Source organism: Rhipicephalus microplus, chromosome 3, assembly GCF_043290135.1.
Source record: "Rhipicephalus microplus isolate Deutch F79 chromosome 3, USDA_Rmic, whole genome shotgun sequence".
NCBI classification, from domain to species: Eukaryota; Metazoa; Arthropoda; class Arachnida; order Ixodida; family Ixodidae; genus Rhipicephalus; species Rhipicephalus microplus.
This window is the reverse complement of record NC_134702.1, coordinates 4,901,893-4,920,797: the sequence shown is the minus strand read 5'-3', so window position 1 is coordinate 4,920,797 and position 18,905 is coordinate 4,901,893. Positions and strand designations below refer to the sequence as shown.

General features: G+C 39.9%; 1 protein-coding gene across 2 annotated transcripts in view; it reads right to left on the bottom strand.

Moving 5' to 3' along the window:
* mTor (serine/threonine-protein kinase Tor) overlaps positions 1-18,905 on the bottom strand; it is a 278,630-nt gene that overhangs the window by 245,398 nt on the left and 14,327 nt on the right. For both annotated transcript variants that reach the window (XM_075888782.1, XM_037433800.2), the window contains exons 6-8: positions 15,685-15,810; positions 8,797-8,960; positions 1,720-1,782 (exon numbers count right to left, since the gene is read on the bottom strand). In XM_075888782.1, the coding sequence (XP_075744897.1) occupies positions 1,720-1,782; positions 8,797-8,960; positions 15,685-15,810 (353 nt within the window). The remainder of the gene's footprint in view (positions 1-1,719; positions 1,783-8,796; positions 8,961-15,684; positions 15,811-18,905) is intronic.

Genomic DNA, 18,905 nt, shown 5'->3' with positions numbered 1-18,905 from the left:
TAATAGATGACTTCAATTTGCCATCCATTGATTGGAGCAACGAAATTCCGAAGCCTCTTAGCGCTGTTGCAGAACAGTTTAACTGATCTAGTTTTTACTTTACAACCTTTCTCAGTTAGTCAAAGAGCCATTTCGCATTAGCAACTTGGCAAAATCTATCCTAGACCTTTTTCTTGTTAGCAAAAACCTGCTTAATAAAGAACCCGTAGTTGCAGTTCTCGATAAAATATCGCTCCATAAGTTGATTACATTTACACTGAATCTTGGCCATGTGCCTTGCCTAAAAAGAAAAATGAAGCGCATGTTGTCCCGGTTGTTACACATGCGAATGACATGGGCATTCTGGATGCAATGGATGACTCATTCTCGAATTTTCTTTCTTTCTATAAATCAAGTGATTGCAGTATCAATGAATTATGGCTATTTTTCAAAAATCTCGTTCTTAAGTGTATCAAAGATTTTGTACCTATGAAGAGTAAATGCATAAAAAATTTTCAGAACCGCGGCTTACTAGTCAAGTTGTTCACCTTGAGTGCAAAGCTTTTTAAAAAGGATAAGAAAAACTTGCCGGCAACGCCCCTCTTCTGGGAATGCATTGAAACTGTGTGCCATACTTGAAAAGTTTGTTAAAGCGCACTAAAAAACAGACGGACAGATGAGGCTGACAAGGACAGCGCTTGCTGTCCTTGTCAGCCTCTAGTGTTAATCTGTTTTTTAGTTCACTTCAACAAAAATTTCAATTATGAACGCAATCCAACTGGCCTAACTTGCCATCTTGCTGTGTGCCATACACTTGGCTCTTGGGGAAATGCGCTAAAGCTAAGAACTAGTGCTTTGACATGACATAAAAAAACTTTCTTTACACGGCTTTAGCTAAATTCTACAGGCATTTTTTCTCAAAGCAAAAATCACAGTTAAATCTTTCTGTGAACGGTGGCAACGAGTCGGACAATTAGCACCAACATTTAACAGCTTTTTCTAGTCTTTCTAGACAAATACACGACAGCCACAAGCAGCTTTGGCTTTTAGAGATGCTTGACCTTTCCGCGATTGTAATGTACAGTGAGCAGAGTTGAGCTTGTTAAAATGTGAGCGGGTTGGCAATTTCGTTCATGGACGGGTCGAGTCACGCGTAATGTGGCCAATGTACTTTACTGTATTCCCAATGCATAAGTCTGAAAATATCGCTTCCGCTCTTCGACAAACCTCGCCCCATATTTCCAAGCGGCAATGTAAAAACGAAAGGTTTTATTTGTTTCCACAACAGTAACCTTTCTTTACATTTATGCTGATTGTCCCACCAGCGTTTGGTTTTGCAATATGCAGGTTGTCTCGTGATTTCACATATGTGACCAAGACATTGTTTCCTGTGAAGACCAGAACTAGCTGTCTGATCTCTGGCTGCCAGTGACATGCCGTAAGTCGGGAAATCGTTCTTTATTTATTTTTTTAAAAGAAATGTTTTTTAACCTTGTGTTTCAATATGAGCTTGTCAGCCACAATTTTCACTGGATTCAGATAACACATTTTCCCAGATTGTATGTTTATTTTACATGTTTTTTTAGATGTGTCAATGAAGTTCTACTGTATTATCACTATTTCGAAAAGAGCTGATGATGCTTAAAATATGTGTTTGCTGAAATGAATGTCTCTTTAAGTTTTAGAAAATGCAGCTTCAATGCAAAGGCACACAAAATAAGCCGCAATTAACACACTCACCTTGAAAGTCAAAGCTACCCAAGGTCTTCAATGCAAGTGAAATAGTTGCAACATCTGAGCTTTCTGCAAAATTTCAAGAAAAAGATAAAATAAGATTAAACAATAAGAGAAAACATACCAGTAATCGAAACCTGACAAAAGTATAAAGATAAAGTAAACCATTTGACACAGGAATAATTACGTAGGATACACATGAAACAAACAAAAGGAAAGAAACAAGCTTGTATTCAAGCTCTGTCTCGCCTCTAGCATTACTATTCAGAACATCTGCACTTTGGAAATATTTCAGTGGTCCTCCCCCCCATGTATTTCAATCACCCATTACAATGTGCTGAAGTCACATCCAGGTTACTTTCATAATTAGTGAACCTCTCAGTAGAGCAGAACAAACCATGGGTTCAATCCCTTTTCATCACTTGGCTTTGACATTTTCCATAAGAAAGACATTTTGGTAATCCTGCGAGAGAATGATGATTTCCTGTGCACTCAAACCTCTTCATAACAAAGTTGCATCTTACACAAAAATAAGTTCATTACGTCCAGAAATTTGTTACAAAGGTTTATTCCTAGCACTATATCAATTGCGAGACTATTTTTCTAGGCTTGTGCAACTAGTGAATTTTAGGTTCGAAGCGAATAGTGACTTTGGTCAAATTATTTTGTACAGAACTCGAATAGTATATATATTGCATATTATAAAGGAAATTGGGCGTACTTGTGATGATCTCCTACGACTTTTGGTAGAATGCAAGTAATAACCTGTAAAATATTTTGTTTCATAATGTGCTATACCTAGAGCATATATGTCAGTATAGCAAGCAAATGAATCGATGTGAGGGTATAATCTTCATTTAACCTTAAAAAGGTGCTTCACACCAGTGCCAATTTTTCCTGGATACGTGTGTTCATGACTTAGCACCACTTTACAGCAGTGAAACCACCTTTACCGAAGATACACCTGAGTAGGTTCTTTCACGGCTTAACACCCCTTCAATTTAACACCCCTTCAATGCAGTGAAACAACCTGTACAAAATGTTACAAGTAGATTATCTATTTGTTCGATTTGAATACTTCAAAATATTCAATTATTTGAATTCAAATACTATAATATTTGTTCGAATATCTGAAGCAATTGAATATTTACAAAAGCCTATATTTTTCATTTACTTCGTTGTAACCAATATTCCTAGGCTTGTGGGAATAGTGAACTTTATTTCAGGCTCAAGGTGAACTCAAGGTGAAGCGAATAGTGCTTTTAGTCGAATAATTTTGAATCAAATTCAAATAGTACTGTGTATCACATATTATAAAAAAAAGGTGTATATAATATATTTTTTTTATAATAGAAACATGGCCTGTGCAAATGCCCCCCCCCCCCTCTCCCGCTTTTTTTTCATCAAAGGAAATGGAAGCAACTTTGAATGATAGCAAGATTTGACTTTCGGTAGAATGCAAGTGGTAGCTCGTGAAATATGTTACACTTTAAATTTACCTTACTTAGAGCATATAAATTGGTATAACGAGGTCTTAAAATGAAAAAAATGAATTGATGTGAGGATATTATGTGCATTTAGCCTCTAAGTAGGGTGTCACAGCAGTGCAGATTTCTCCTGGATACCTGACTTAGCACCCCTTCACTGCAGCGAAACCACTTTTACATAGAATTGCACAAAAACTAATATACACCTGAATAAATGTTTTCACAACATAGCACCCCTCAACTGCAGTGAAACCACCTTACAAGGATGTTACATGAGGACCAATATGTATATATTCGTTCGTCCCAAATAATTCAAAATTTTTAATAATTTAAATTCAATTTAAAGTGAATTGGAATACTGTAGTATTCATTTGAATATTTGAACAAGCCTAGATGCTTCATTATACTCGGGTTCATGATATTGAGAGCTGAGTGTATTTACACAATGTGTTGGATGTAACTCCAGCCAAGGTGGCCAATGAGGGTGTGATCAACAGTGTCTTGCTTGCAAAAGACTGGTGCAAACTCGCAACTTTTTGTGTTAATTTTGATGATATAATTAGTAAAGTTAACTACTCAAGCTTACAAGTCAAAGTGTAGATCAGATTCAGAAGCATCCTGGACGATCGATTTTAAACATTTTCCCTAAGTATTTCTTCCCTGTTTCAATGTTGTGGCTCTGAGTTAAAAGAATCTGCCTGAAACTTGCTGAAGGAAAGACCTCAGAAAAAGCAACTGGATCGAACAGACGCTTCCACTGCAAGTGTTTGCAGTGACTGTACTGCTCTTGCAAGAAGTTCTCTTGAAGCACCACTAAAAAAAAACTTGCCACGGAAAACTGACAAGTAGGTTCATTCAAGCACTTCAAATATTTGAGCGAACGTATGCGAATTCGCTTCATTTCTAATTATTGAAAATTTCAAATAAAATTTACGAATAAGTGTAAATTTGTTCGCATGTAACTTTCCTGTAAAGGTTGTTCCACTGTGGTGGAGTGGAGCTACACTATAAAAACAGCTTTCCAAAAAAAAATCTGCACTGACGTGAATCCCCACTTCAAGGTAAAATGAACACATTACCCCAACATCGATTCTCCCTTTTTTTTTTTTTAATTTGAAAACTCGCTTATATGCTCTAAGTATAGCACATTTTAACATGTAACATATTTTACAGATTATAACTAGCATTTTATCAAAGGTCAAATTCTGCTACTATTCTAAGATGCTTCAACCCTTTTTTTTAACCAGAAAGAATGACTTTTACACATTCCTTCTTTCAATTTTAAAAAATGTGGTGTAGGTTAGTTGAACTACAAAAGCTATGCTCATTCTTCTTAATAATGTTTGATATATATTATCTGAATTCGATACAAAATTATTCGAACCAAAACACTCTTCACTTCAAGTTCTCTTAGAACCTAAAAATTGTTTTCGCACAAACTTACACAAAACCTGCAGTGCATTGTTGACTAACTATCACGTGTCGTTCTCTTAGCATTTTGTGCATGTTCTTTCAACTGTTCATTTAGACACCCCCCCACCTGCTACAAATAAACTTGCTTATAACGAACCTCCATATAACAAATACCTCAACATAACAGAAAGTTTTTCTATTCCCTGTCGTTACTCTGTAGAAGCACATGTATTTGAGACCACCATTATGTAACAAAGTAACAATGGGAGACACCCTTAATATAACGAATTTTCGCCATGCACAATCCAGGAATTTTGCCACAGACTTTGTCATTTTAGCACGAGCATGCATCTTCCGCGGTTGCCCCGACAAAGCACAAAGCGGTGGTGGTACCATGCCCCAGCGACTCCCAGACCAGAGCGAGCACTCGTTATTGCACGCGCGTATGCACGAGGCAGGCCTGTGCCCCAGGAGCCAGCGTTTCCACCGCCGGTGCATGCGCAAATGAATGTGGGGTCGCGCTGCATACGGAGGCACTTAACCGAATAGTTTTCAATGGTATCCGTGTCCTTCACTCTTCATTTTCGGTGCCATGCATGGTTTCACCGTGCGCACAAGGTGTGGCCGTCCGACGACGTTCAGTTTTGCTTTTTCTTCTTTCTTTTTTAAATGGGGACAATCCTGTCGTCACCATCGAGGGCATGTCAGATTAGGGGCTGATGGAAACTCTCAGTGACTACGGTGACAATGACGGATCTTCGGAGGTCTACTCCTGGGGCGCTTTGCCATCTTGCACCGCGAGTTTGCGGGGTCGCAGCCTTCTAGACTAGCCAATCAGCTCTAGCAACAACACGACGGCACACTGAATGCAAGGCAGTGAACGCGATAGCTCGAAATTGTAATGTTATACGAAGTAAGGCTGGCAGCCAACATTTTTGGATCTGATATCACCGAAGTCCTACAAAATGCTAGTGTAAAAAAATACGGTCGATCCAGAGAGAAATGCTCTTTCCCATAGAGTTTCAAGCAATAATACTTAGAGATGAATCTGGCGCTGTGACCGTGTACTCCCACAGAAATTATGGGAAGTAAAGGCATTGAATTTGATAGGGTTAGCTAGCGAACAACGTAAAGACATTTTTCTACAGTTTCAGTTTTGTTCTTCGCGCAGCACGGGTAGTGCGGTGCAGCGAAAGGCGCTGAAGCAGTGCCTTTGTTGTTCAAAAAGGCTGAAGACCACTAGGTCTCTTGATTTTCTGCGAGGTTGGAGCTTTACAAGTCGTATTTAACAGTTTAAACGTAGTATCGCCCACTCACCGCTGCGCATAAATGTAGCGTCTCGTACCAGTGCAGGATATTGCATCAAGTTCACTGTTTTTTCACGAGCGTGTCGGGCCTAAACTCGTTTCAGTCGACTGCAAAATGGTGGTGACGCTAAGTAGGCGCACCGTCTCGCTCCGCTGACTCGACTTCACAACAAAAGCAGAAGTGTGTTGGGGGCAAACCACTGGGACAGACGAACATAGCATCGCAGAAGACGAAACGATAAGTGTTTCTCGCTTAATACTTTACTGTTATTTCCATAAATAGATTGTGCGTACTTTTGAGAGAAAAACAAGTAAGTTTGTTTTCAAATGTTGAAAAAATAATTCATTAAATTTTGATGCCAAATCTGAAATCCAATGGCAGAGCTATGCATACACTGATAGTTCAATTTGCCCAGGTTTCACTTTTGCCGCCTGGTCACAAAAATTATTGGCAATAAAGTTTGCGTACAAATAAATGAAGCAAGGTTCAATCAGATATAAGTTTATATCAGTTTGTTTTTCACTCAAAAAAGAAGTGTCGCAAATCTCAAAATTGAAATCCATCCGAAGCAGATCCGAAGCTTGTACTTCCTATAACTCCCATTGCGTTACAAGCGTCGCTGAAGGAGCCCATATAGACACTAGCACCATATTTACCTCTAGGTATTATTGTATGAACCTCCACGGCTCTTTCCACACAGTCTCTTCACGTTGAAAGTGGAATGATGCTTGCCGAAACGGCACGCACGTCAGCGATTATGACCGCGCCCTTAAAGGGACCCTGAAATGGTTTTGATAATTTTTTACAAACACATTGGGCCGGTAGACCAAGTTCCAAGGGTAATTTAGAGACAGTTTTGAGCTCTCTGTGTAAACTGTGTAATTTATTACAATGCTTTAAAGCTGCGAATTGCTCCAAATCACTGCAAATCGCTGCGACTCGGCCAAACGCATTTTCAACCGCCCATACACCAAGCAACCCGCTCTGCCCCACTGGTGTCATCTGACGGACGGTATCGGATCGGCGGCGGGATTTACGCGTATGCAGTCTCATGCCACATCGTGACGCAGGCGCCGTGAAGGCGGAGCTTAGCCCCGAGGGTGTTGCCCGAGCGCTCGAAAAAAGAGTTGAAGGCAGTTCAGGGTGAAAGGCGGAGCGGACGAGGAGGGTACTTTTTTAGTACTCGTAGCTCTGTTAAAATTGGATGTTTCGATTGAACTCTGGTGTCAATAATTTGCTCCAGTAGTGGTCTAATGAAAAATGGAATGTGAAAAAAACGTTTCAGGGACCCTTTAATCGAAGTTCACCGTTCCTACACAAGCGAATTCTCCCCCCTCCCCTCTTCTTGCGTTTTTTCATGCTAGCTCAAGACAAGTGTTTTCCTTTCTGTTTGAGTATTCGACGGCTGAGGCTTGGGCTAACACTGGGGGATAGTGATTCGCCTGCTCAATTTGCCTCTGCTACAGCAGCAGTCGCCCGCTTTCCCAGTTCGTAAAAGTTACAATGCGCGGGGGGGGTATGTTCTAAATTTAGACCAATTATGGAACATGGCAGCGACGGCAAGAACCTGCCGAGAGTGTCTACATAATTGCTATTGCAATAATAATGCAGTTTTTTATCGCTAAATCAGTGTTTTGGGCTAGCTCTGCCTTCACAGTACCCCTTTTGTTTAATTTTTGCACTTATGTTTTCAATCTTTGTACTGAACCTGCATGTAACAAAATCCTCTTTATAACGAATTTTTTAGAAAGTTGTTCAATTACATTATATTCCAGTCTAACTGTATATATATAAATATATATATATGTTTTACCGCATAACTGTGGAATACTGTAAAAGACATTGTTAGTGAAGCAACAAATGACTCTTGTATCGCTTTTTGCAGCCTTGTTGAACACAAGCACTCCCCTGATGGCAGACTTTAATGAGATGCTGGAAACCCACTTTTCACTTTCGAGCAATGTGCGATCTTCTTGATATTGGGGGACAATTTATGAATACAAGCAACAGCCACTTTTTTGATACGCATCGCTGGCGGTGAATGGTTATACAGCATGCGCATTTTTCAAAGCAAGGATTCCGCAAGTGAACACTGCATATGAGTAACCAGCCTGTAACAAATGCTCAGACTAGAAGTGAACACTTGAATGCATCTCAGTACGACAAAGCTTCCTAACTAAAATCAAGAACATTGATTGGCAATTTCTCTTTTGACCAATTTAGAATAAGCTGATGAATAAGGTAAAATATTCTTATTACTTTGCAGTTTATAGCACCAGCAAGTTTTCCTGAAACTAAGATTGTTTTTAATGTGAGCCTGGAAGTCATTCTCCGCAACAATATGCAGCACAACAAAGTTAAATGGGTGCTAGTTATCCACCCAGGAATTAATTTTTATAATAATTTGTAGGGTTTAACATCCAACAACCACCATATAATTATGAGAGACGCCGTAGAAAAGGGCTCCGGAAATTTCGACCACCTGGTGTTCTTTTAACTTGCACCCAAATCTGAGCACATGGGCCTACAGTGCCTCCATAAAAAATGCAGCCGCCGCAGCCAAGATTCGATCCCTGAATGGCTTGGACCACTGCGGCGGGGCATCCACCCAGGAAGCATCACTGGGCTTCCAGCCACTTCAAGAAATGACACATCTTCGAGGTTGATGTGCACAACAGTACACACTGCCGCTGAAGGGGACATCGTAGTAGCCAACGTCATGAATATTGTTGACACACTCCGGCTAGGCCCGAGTGTGGCAACTACAGTCGTACAAGCTATGGCAAAAGGACACCGTACTGTGAACTGCCCTAGCAGGCTTACAAGCTCAGCTGAGAGCTGCCTCCCATCCCCGCAGTATAGAGCAGAGGCAGACCTGGACTGGGCTGAGCTGCATGCATTTGCTTGGGCACACCAGGGTGCTTGAGTGGACGCTGCATCAGAATACAGGACAGCATCTTCAGCAGGCCATCCTGGATGTCTCGCTTCAACTGGGGAACACGCAGTGACACTTCCTGCAAGGCAGCTGTCAGTGCCGGACTGCAACGACCAATGTACTCATTAGCGTTCACACGTTTTATACAACTATTTTTTCCGGCAATGTTTGCTCTATGGCGTCTCCATATTAGGACCGGAGAGCAAAGCACAGCAGAATCCACATGCCACTTTTATAAAACATGCTGAACTTATTTCAGAAACTGACCCAACACAATGTTAATACTGACCGAACAGCAGCTACGGAACCAGCTCGTTACTTGACCCCATGGTAATTTAATCAATCAATCAGTTCTTAACACATGTAGAGTACAGCGTGTAATTTTTGTACAGTTGGGACCCTAGAACTTTATAAGTTTTCAAAAGGGTCCCTATGACAGATTATTTATCTAAATCTGTGAAAAAAAATTGTACACATAAATGTATATAAAAGAAAACAAATTTTTATATACTCGCACCTCGATATGATGAAATATTGATTATGACGAAGTAAGTGAAAAATAGTCTTGCAATAGATATAGTGTTAGAAATAAATCATGATTTAGAATTTTTGGATGAAACAAACTTAACTTTGTCTTAGATGCAAATTTGTTGTAATAAAGTTTGAGTGACAATGCGTAAAAGGAGTCTGCCACAGTAGAGCAGTGGTTAATGCGCTCGGCTGCTGGTCCTAAGGTGGCATTTTCAATGAAGGCGAAATGGCCCATGTGCTGTGTAATGTCGGCGCATGTTAAAGAACACTAGATAGGCGAAATTTCTGGATTCTTCTCCTACAGCGTCTTTCATAATTGTATTCTGGTTTTGGGTTGTTGAACCCAACATTGTTATTAGTAATGCATGAAAAATTTAAACTACGCACAATGTAAAAGGAAACATAAAAACAAAACAAAAGGATGAACGGTTCAGAATACACAAACGAAAACTAAGATTTTTTTAAAATTTAGGAACAGCAGAGGAAGTACTGGGCAGTGTGTTAAAAAAATGCTGAATAGATGAAGTTATTACTGCAGGAAGTGTAGTCCAATAGACTGCCACCAGTATTTACAAAAGAAAATGCTACATAAATTGTGTGTGTACATGAAATTATTAAGAACATTAACAAAGAGGAACGTGCTAGATAATGCATTATGTGTTGATGAAATTGAACTTTGTATATTTCTTAGAAATTGAATATTTCTTAGAAATTTCTAATTAAGAATTACAATGCAGAAAATGTCACAATGCAACAATAAATATTAGGAGATAAGCAAATGATTTACATTCAGGACGCTGAGTAAAGGAGACTGAATTGTTGTAACATTGTTGGATACACAATACGACACGTATTATTCAACAAACCTACAGTGAAGAATCAGACTGGTGTGCAGTGGAAACAGATATCATAGCTTATAAAATACTGGTATATTTTTGTAAACCTTCCTGGTTACATCATGCACATTATTGTGCCACGTCAGATGTTCATCTATGACTAACCCTAATAATTTTGTTTAACTTTTTCTAGGGCGACTCCATTAAAACAAGGAACTTGCCGTCCTTACTAAGTGGAATATTTTTGGCAGAAAAAATTATAAACTTGCTTTTATTAAGATTTGGAATTGATTCATTTATATTCAACCAGTACGAGAGCCTGTTGAGAGTGTGCTTAGCTTTTTGGTATAAATCTTTCTCAGTCTTAGCCGCTATGAATATATTTGTGTCATCTGCGTATTATTCAAATATAGAATTCAAGAGGCCCATTCTAGCTGCATTCTATAAAGCACTACTCGTACAGGTTTTCAAAGCAAACATTTAGGGATATTCAAGGACCTTCCAGGACTTCATGCAAGTTTCTCAAGGACTCAAAGCGGCATGCTAAGTTGAAATTTTTCACTCTAAAATTTTCAAAAATGATCAATGTTATTGCACCTACAATAAATATTGCAATTATAACAAAATATATTCTTAATAATTTCTTACACCCTCTCCCTCACTCTCCATAGGGAGAGGGAAAAATGCTATGTCAGAATGTTACGCATTCACGGGCATTCACAATTACAGTTACGCTTTCACAAACATTATGAATCTTTGCTTGAATAAATGCACTTTCTGGACTTCGGCACAGCACAGTGTTCGATATAGAGGTTGTTACGCTCTGCGGGAGTTCGATATAAGTGTGCAACAGTGCCATACTTTTGCATGGGAAACTTATCAACTGTTCGATATATGCGAGTTCAATATACCCGGCATCGACTGTAGTAAAATTATTTTTGCTGCACTTTCAGAGCTAGGTGTCAAGATCTAAAGAGGAAATTCTAATGAACTTTTTTTTTTAATGCGAAGCATTTCTTAGCAAACTTCGGCGACTTAAAGCGTATCTATCTATCTATCTATCTATCTATCTATCTATCTATCTATCTATCTATCTATCTATCTATCTATCTATCTATCTATCTATCTATCTATCTATCTATCTATCTATCTATCTATCTATCTATCTATCTATCTATCTATCTATCTATCTATCTATCTATCTATCTATCTATCTATCTATCTATCTATCTATCTATCTATCTATCTATCTATCTATCTATCTATCTATCTATCTATCTATCTATCTATCTATCTATCTATCTATCTATCTATCTATCTATCTATCTATCTATCTATCTATCTATCTATCTATCTATCTATCTATCTATCTATCTATCTATCTATCTATCTATCTATCTATCTATCTATCTATCTATCTATCTATCTATCTATCTATCTATCTATCTATCTATCTATCTATCTATCTATCTATCTATCTATCTATCTATCTATCTATCTATCTATCTATCTATCTATCTATCTATCTATCTATCTATCTATCTATCTAGCCGCCTACGACTTTTAGCTTTCATGGCCGTTTCAATAATGGTATTGGTACCAAACTTGGTATGGCGTAACATAACTGTATGAAGAACATATTTCACTAGTCATAACATGAAAATCATGACATGCATGTCATGTAACAACATGAATACATGCCACGCTCATGATGCACTCGCCGCCATTTCGCTAGCTTCACATGTACCAAACTCGGTATTACGTGACGAGAATGGACTACATAGATAAATGACACATCAAAACATGATAATCACGACATGCGTGTCATATAACAACATGACTACATGCCACACTGATGATGCGCTCGTGGCAGTTTCACTAGCTTCAAATTTGCAAAATTTAATATTACTGATGCCAATGGATGACAAAGGTATGTGACTGGTGCAAACAAGATAATCATCAGATGCGTGTCATGTGAGAACATGACTACATGCCACAGTCAAGGCGATAATACATTTCGACGTGATGCAGTACGCGTGTTCGCCGCCGTTCATTTCGTCGCGTCACGCTGGTGTTGCCACGCCAGGCGCCTGTCCTGCCATATACTCGCAGGCATGCACCGCGCTGCGTTGCTTTGACGCATGCGCGTTTCAGCGCGTCTGGCGTCGCTTCGTCACGAAAAGAGGCAGACGCAGTGTTGTCTGGGTAACACATCAGCGCTCGCGCCGGTTGCCCTTCTGTCTATCTGGTTGCGCTAGCGTCCGACTATATAGTGCTCGCATTTTGCTAACGTAGCGTTGCTGTGCCCTGCGTGCGTGCGCGTCAGCGCTACATATGAGTATATTGGGCCCTTTATGATGTGCTCGCGGCTGTTTTGATAGCTCCACATATACCAAGTTTGGTGTTACGTAACGTCACTGGAAGTGTATGAATGTTGCAGACATGATAATCATGACATGCGTGTGATGTAAGAACAGGACAACACACCACGCTCATAGCGTGCTCGTGGTCGTTTTGCTAGCTCCATATATAAATTTGGTATCAAGTGACGTGAATAGATGACGATCGTAAACGACACATCCAAACATGATAATAATGACGCGGGAGATATGAACAGCATCATTTACCTCCACCTCGTAATGTTGTGCTGATTTCAATGAGACATATCAACATTTCTCATTCGTGCTTCTCATATCATCAATTCCCACTGTGCGTGTGATCTGCAAATTTTTTTTCTCACCATTAAGACAAGTCAACTTAGAGTATATAGTGCTCTGATGTTTTAAAAGGAGATGCAAGGCGATAAATGCAAGTTTTTAACCAAAATTACCGTAATTACTCGAATCTAACGCGCACCTTTTTTCCACTTAAGCAAGTTCATAAATTGCATGCACGTTAGAATCAAGTACGAAAAAAAATGAATACGGTCATTCTATTGCCATCGGCATTTCCAAAATGGCCGCCCTCACGTGCGTCGGCATGGCGCGTCGGCCATTTCTGCCTATGTGTTTCCCATGTGCGACACTTCGTATGTGTGCTAAGGAGTTCGTCATCTTGTAGTGCAATAGCATCGACGGCATGGAAGGGCCGACTCCGAAAATCGGGCCGCATCGCGGTCGTTTGGAGCTCCCGAAACGTGCATGCGGGACTGGCGGAAACAAAGCAGAAGAGTGTCGACAGCAAAAATTCACGCAAAGTCTTCAGTGGACCACAGCAGGGTCGGTTTCCGCAAATTGAAGAGCTGCTCGGCGAGTATGTGATTGAGTAGTGAGCAGCACAGCGGCTCGTGACGACAGAACTGCTCGAAGTGCAGGCTATGCAGTTAGCCTTAGAAAAAGGGCTAATGTGGAGCCAGTTTAAAGCGAGCAGGTGCTGGCTAACTAATATTATGAAGAGGAAAGGCTTTTCCCTCCGAAGGCGAACGGGCATATGCGAAAAGTTTCCGGAGGAGTGCGATGAAAAGCTTCACAGTTTTCAGAGGTTCGTCCTAAACTTGCGGCACAACAACGGCTACCTGCTTGGGCAAATCGGGAATACCGATCAGACGCCTCTTTACTTCGACATGCCTGGCACTACAACCGTCGAGGAGAAGGGGTCGAAGCAAGCTCGCGTGCTGACATCGGGCCACGGTAAAACTAGAGTGACGGCAATGCTCCGTTGCACGTCAGGTAGACACAAGCTTCCCCCGTACCTCATATTTAAACGGAAGACGCTCCCGAAAGGAGTCGTTTTCGAGAGTGGTGTAGACGTGTGGGCCAACAAAAAAAATGGGTGCGCGTTGCAATCGATGTCTTACTTTTTTTTCGGTCGTGAAAACCGGGTGCGCGTTACAATCGAGGGCACGGTAGAATCGAGTAAATACCGTATATATATTTTGTTTTCTAGTTAAATTTCCTTACCTTCATGACAGAGCAACTGAAGATTGTAATTTAATTTGAAGTAGGTTAAAATCGCTTTTAAAAAGCACAAGGTGGCTACCAAGAGCCAAGATAAGCTCCTTGTCAAAAGTCTCCTGGGAACTGCCACCTGGCTGCTTGACATTGCATTTCACATGAGGAGTTCACTAAATCTACATTCCCAAAATAATGATTGCCAAGCTCCCATGATAAAAAAAATAATCTTTAAAAACAAACTTTTTCTGCATAGGTGAGCTTTCAATTGTACCCTTAAAATGCATTTTTCTTAAGATCCATTTTTGAGCAACTTCTTGAGTTTGGACATCACTTTTTGGTACTTCTGATAGCTTGATCAAGATGAAATATTGCCTACATATTCCTCCGCATGTGAAGAGTGCAAGTATATCCTTTAAAACTTGATATCGCCTGTATAGTTATAACGAACCTCAAGTAAGCAATTTGTATGAGCTGAGGATTCTAAGATTTCTCACATTACAATTTTTCTGGCCCATTATAGGGCACTTTCTTGATACTTATTTGTATTTTACGGTTAATGTAGAGCATTATGAGCCATTGATGGCTCAGAACAATAAAAGTTTAGCGGTATAAAAAGTTCGTCTAGAATGAACTATACTTTACACATTGTCATGGCATAAAACAAAAACTGTGCAACTTACCATAAAACTGATTACATATTAGAAATCAGGACAAAAGCTTATATATACCAAGAAAATTTTATTCGCCCAGACTACAGATTAATGCAGCTTTTTTTCTTTTTTCATGTCACACCTTCCCTTAAAAGAGCTCCTTAAATAAGCACGTGTATTATTGATGTGCTGTTCCTATCTTTTTTTTGTTTGTTTGTTTGAAAACTACAAATACTGAACATATACGGTTCTTGGCAATACTTACAATTTATCTCACTATGAGATTCAACTCTGTCATTTATTCTCCAAGATACACACTTGAATGCCCCAATACCCTTCTACTGTTCTGCTGTACTCGGCACAAATAATAATAAAAAGAAAAAGAAGACAGAGGGATTGTAGAAAGAAACGAGACGAGGTCTTATGCTACACATTCTTGTAATGTTGAATCCTAAGGCGGCCATCTTTAAGCATATCACTGCTGTAGCCATGCAACATTAAGCTTCATTTATGTTCACATTCAAGCATTCATTGCTGTCTACCATGTGCCCATGTTTACCATCCACTGACGAAGCATGTGCACTGCCTAGTAGAGCTAGTGGTAAAGTCAATGAACTGTGCAGCATGTAGCCATAAGGTAAGCAAGCTATAGTTTACTGAACTAGCACATCAGCTAACATTGCAAACTAATTACCTTGTGGTTATCAATCTTAATTCTTTTTATAACGCAACCCAACTGAAATGAAAACAGAGAGGGCCGAACCCAAACTTTTTTTTCTCAACATAGCAGTAGGAGAGAGAGGAAAGAGGCAGTACAAACACACTCAGCTTTTCATGCTCTTCCCATCAAACCCCAATGTTTAACCAGCATCTCAGTGCATGCTATAATTTAGGAACCATTTTTAAACTGAGACAAACCTAAGGCCAGTATTGAGCATGGGGTCCAGTAGGTCTTTCAGATCACTCGCAATGCTGCTTTTGTTGGCTCTTGCTAGCAAGCTGATACACGTGAAAACTGCAGGATCCAACACAGGACCTTTTTTCCTAGAAGAACAATAAAATTATAGTGATAAATCCTGCACACTATGACATGCTAACACAATGTGCATGAAAAGCATCTCTTGAAGGCCAGCAAGTGTGATTAGATTTCAGAAGCCTAGGTTAGAAGTGTGTTAATCACTCAGTCGAAATGAAAAGACCATGAATTGCAGTGGCAAAACCAAGCATTTTTTTTTCTCGTGATTTGAATTACATTTCTTGTTTTAAATTGTGTCTAAAAGTGACGCTGCCTGATCGACAAACTTTTCGGATTGCTGTGTGTACTAGACTGCTCTTGTTTAGGTGCACAGCAATTCATGCTTAACATTCTCTCCAGTCTATTCTTCGCTTATACTATTGTAATAAAAGGAGCTAACACTGAGAGGTGGTGCTGCCTTCAAGACAACACGTGGAACCAAGCACCCATGTTTGATGCATGGACACAATGCACAGGCATAAACCAAAGGGGCCTTACTTGATTACAATGGCTACAACTACCACTGCCATGTGCTGCTACATGTATTTGTCAGCATCTTCTGTGCTACCATTCCATTATATTAAACACCGACTAGAAACATTCCACAGCACATAAAAAACAAGCACCATAACGCTTGGTTGTCAGTCCCTTAGGATGCCGAGCTCAGAAGCTACCATCTAGTATATAACCGAGAATTAATGCTGTTTATCTTGACAACTATGGCACTGAATTTGGCGACGTTGGTTGCACTTGAGAGAAAAAAAAGTTGACACCTTAGAAAAATGGTTTACTTATTAAGCAATGATTGTCAAAACTATATTTCACAAACCCATAAAAAAAAACAAAATAAGAGCAGTGAGGTTAACAAGGTTTGAAGTCTTATTGGTGACACTGCACCACAGTATCGAGTAGGGGCACAAATTACGAAGAGAAAAGAAATTCTGCCGGCAAGCTAGAGTGTCCGAAATAAAATTTTAAAAAGTGCACCAGCACTAGACTGAGACCCGATTCCAAGAATATTGTTGTTCGCAAGAACACAGTTGTCAGTTCTGTCAATCGTGGCAGGGGGGCCTTTGTGTACCGAGGTGGCTACAGTCACACAAAGGTGCTTGTCATCTCAGTGTGCATAATGTTGATAAACTCATCTAGTTTACAAGTCAGCAATTACAAACATCCCATTCCCTTGTGGAGATCATAAACCACCCTTCAAGCTCCTTCAAGAAACACATTCTGCGGAAAGCAGACACTGCCATGAACAAATCCAAGGGTTATGCACGGAAAGAAGAGTTTAGAACCAAGATGTGAAGCTTAAGTTTTCTCAAGCACACTCAACTCTCTTCAATGCTTACTTCTTCACGTCAACGACTGATAGTTGGTGAACAAAAACCAACAGTGGCATGTCTTCTCGCAAACTGCGAAACAAAACAGACGAGTGCAGACTCATAACTGATTCATTAAAAACGTAAACGACGCTAAATAGTGTCCAGCAAAGGGCAATTTGTCATAGTCAAAGTTTATCAACGTACTGAAAACACAAAAACAAACACACACACAAAATCAAACAGGCACATGTGTACCACCACGTAAGAAAACCCCAGCTTGTAGACCTCAGGTATGCATACTCTTCATCTGAAAGACTTACACTAGAAGATTCACTGACACACTCTGCTCCAAATGTCATTTCTAGAAATAGCAGATATCTAAGTCTAAGAATGCTTTTCACATAAGAAGAAAGGAACCAGGGTGCATCAGTGAATCTTCTACAAGTCATGTATATCTGAGTTCTACATGTTACTGTTGTCTTTCGTGTCCTTACATGTGCACCTGTTTGATTGATTTTTTGTCTGTGTTTTCCAATAGACTTATAAACTTTGACTGTGACACATTGCCCTTTGCTAAACACTATTTGGTTTTGATTAAATTTTAACTTTTCAGTAAATCAGATGCGAGTCTGCACTCGCCTGTCTTGTTTCGTTCTTTCTTTGCGTCCCGTCTGCCTCGCAGTTAGCTGGAAGGTGAACCCTTACCAACTCGCCCAGCTTTCAAGGCTAGTGGCATTCTGATCAGATGCACTTATAGCCTCAGGGTGTCGCCACATGCTAGTGTTGTGTACCCCTTGGCATCCCTCTCTGTGGAGCTTTCAGTGCAGTCGTCGGCACAAGAGATAGTGCTTGAAGTATGCAACAAATACCTGCAAATAAGCTGCACCACCAATGTAACACCGCTAAAACATCATAAACTGCACAAAACCACACACCAATATTAATTTTTCAGATTGCTTATACCAGTCAAGTGTAAATGAAGCAAAATCTTGCACTAATCTAGCTAGTTTTTCATCAGGCCACTGTATCGAGATCCGTGCCTATTATTCAAGGTTTACCCCTCAACAACTCCTACTAATACCATCAAGCCGACCTTCCCCTTGACGTGGTGTGTCACTCCAGTGTCAGCATCTTAATAGCAGAGACCATGCATACACACATTTAACACACAGCGATTGACCATTTGCGCACATCTCCAGGCTGGCTTTTTTGCAAGGTTTTTTCCAACCAAAAGGTCTCGTTCTCGGACTGCTCTTTTCACTCAATGTGCTTTTGCCTTCCCCCCTCCCTTTTTTATGAACAACGCCCTCCATGCGATTTCAGGGTTCGTTTGAGGTGGGACACAGTAATTGTTGGAGAAAAGTCGTTTTGTCGCACTCGCGTGCCTTCACTGAAATATGCGTGGTAAAAGCACAGTGAGCGAGAAAAGCAGCCTGGGCACGAGAGTTTTTTTCCTTTTAATTAGAAAACAACCTTGCAGATTTCTGTAAATGGTCAATAGCTGACCTCTCATGTACCTTCACTGAGGCCTTTGAGGAATTGTAAATACATTAATAAATAAATTTCAGCTGCTTGCATGTGGGCACTGATAAATGGGTCATTTCATGTCAAATGCCCCAACTTCGGCCCTTCATCCTCTGCAATTTCTTGGAAGAATACTAAGCCCCCTTTCCCAAAATAAAAGAGACTAAATTTTATTCATTTTTTTACAAGACAACAAATTAGAGCACCACAAGTTACATGCAAAATTTTTTGGAATGCTCAAAACTATGACTTACCTAGAAATACATAGGAATTTCATT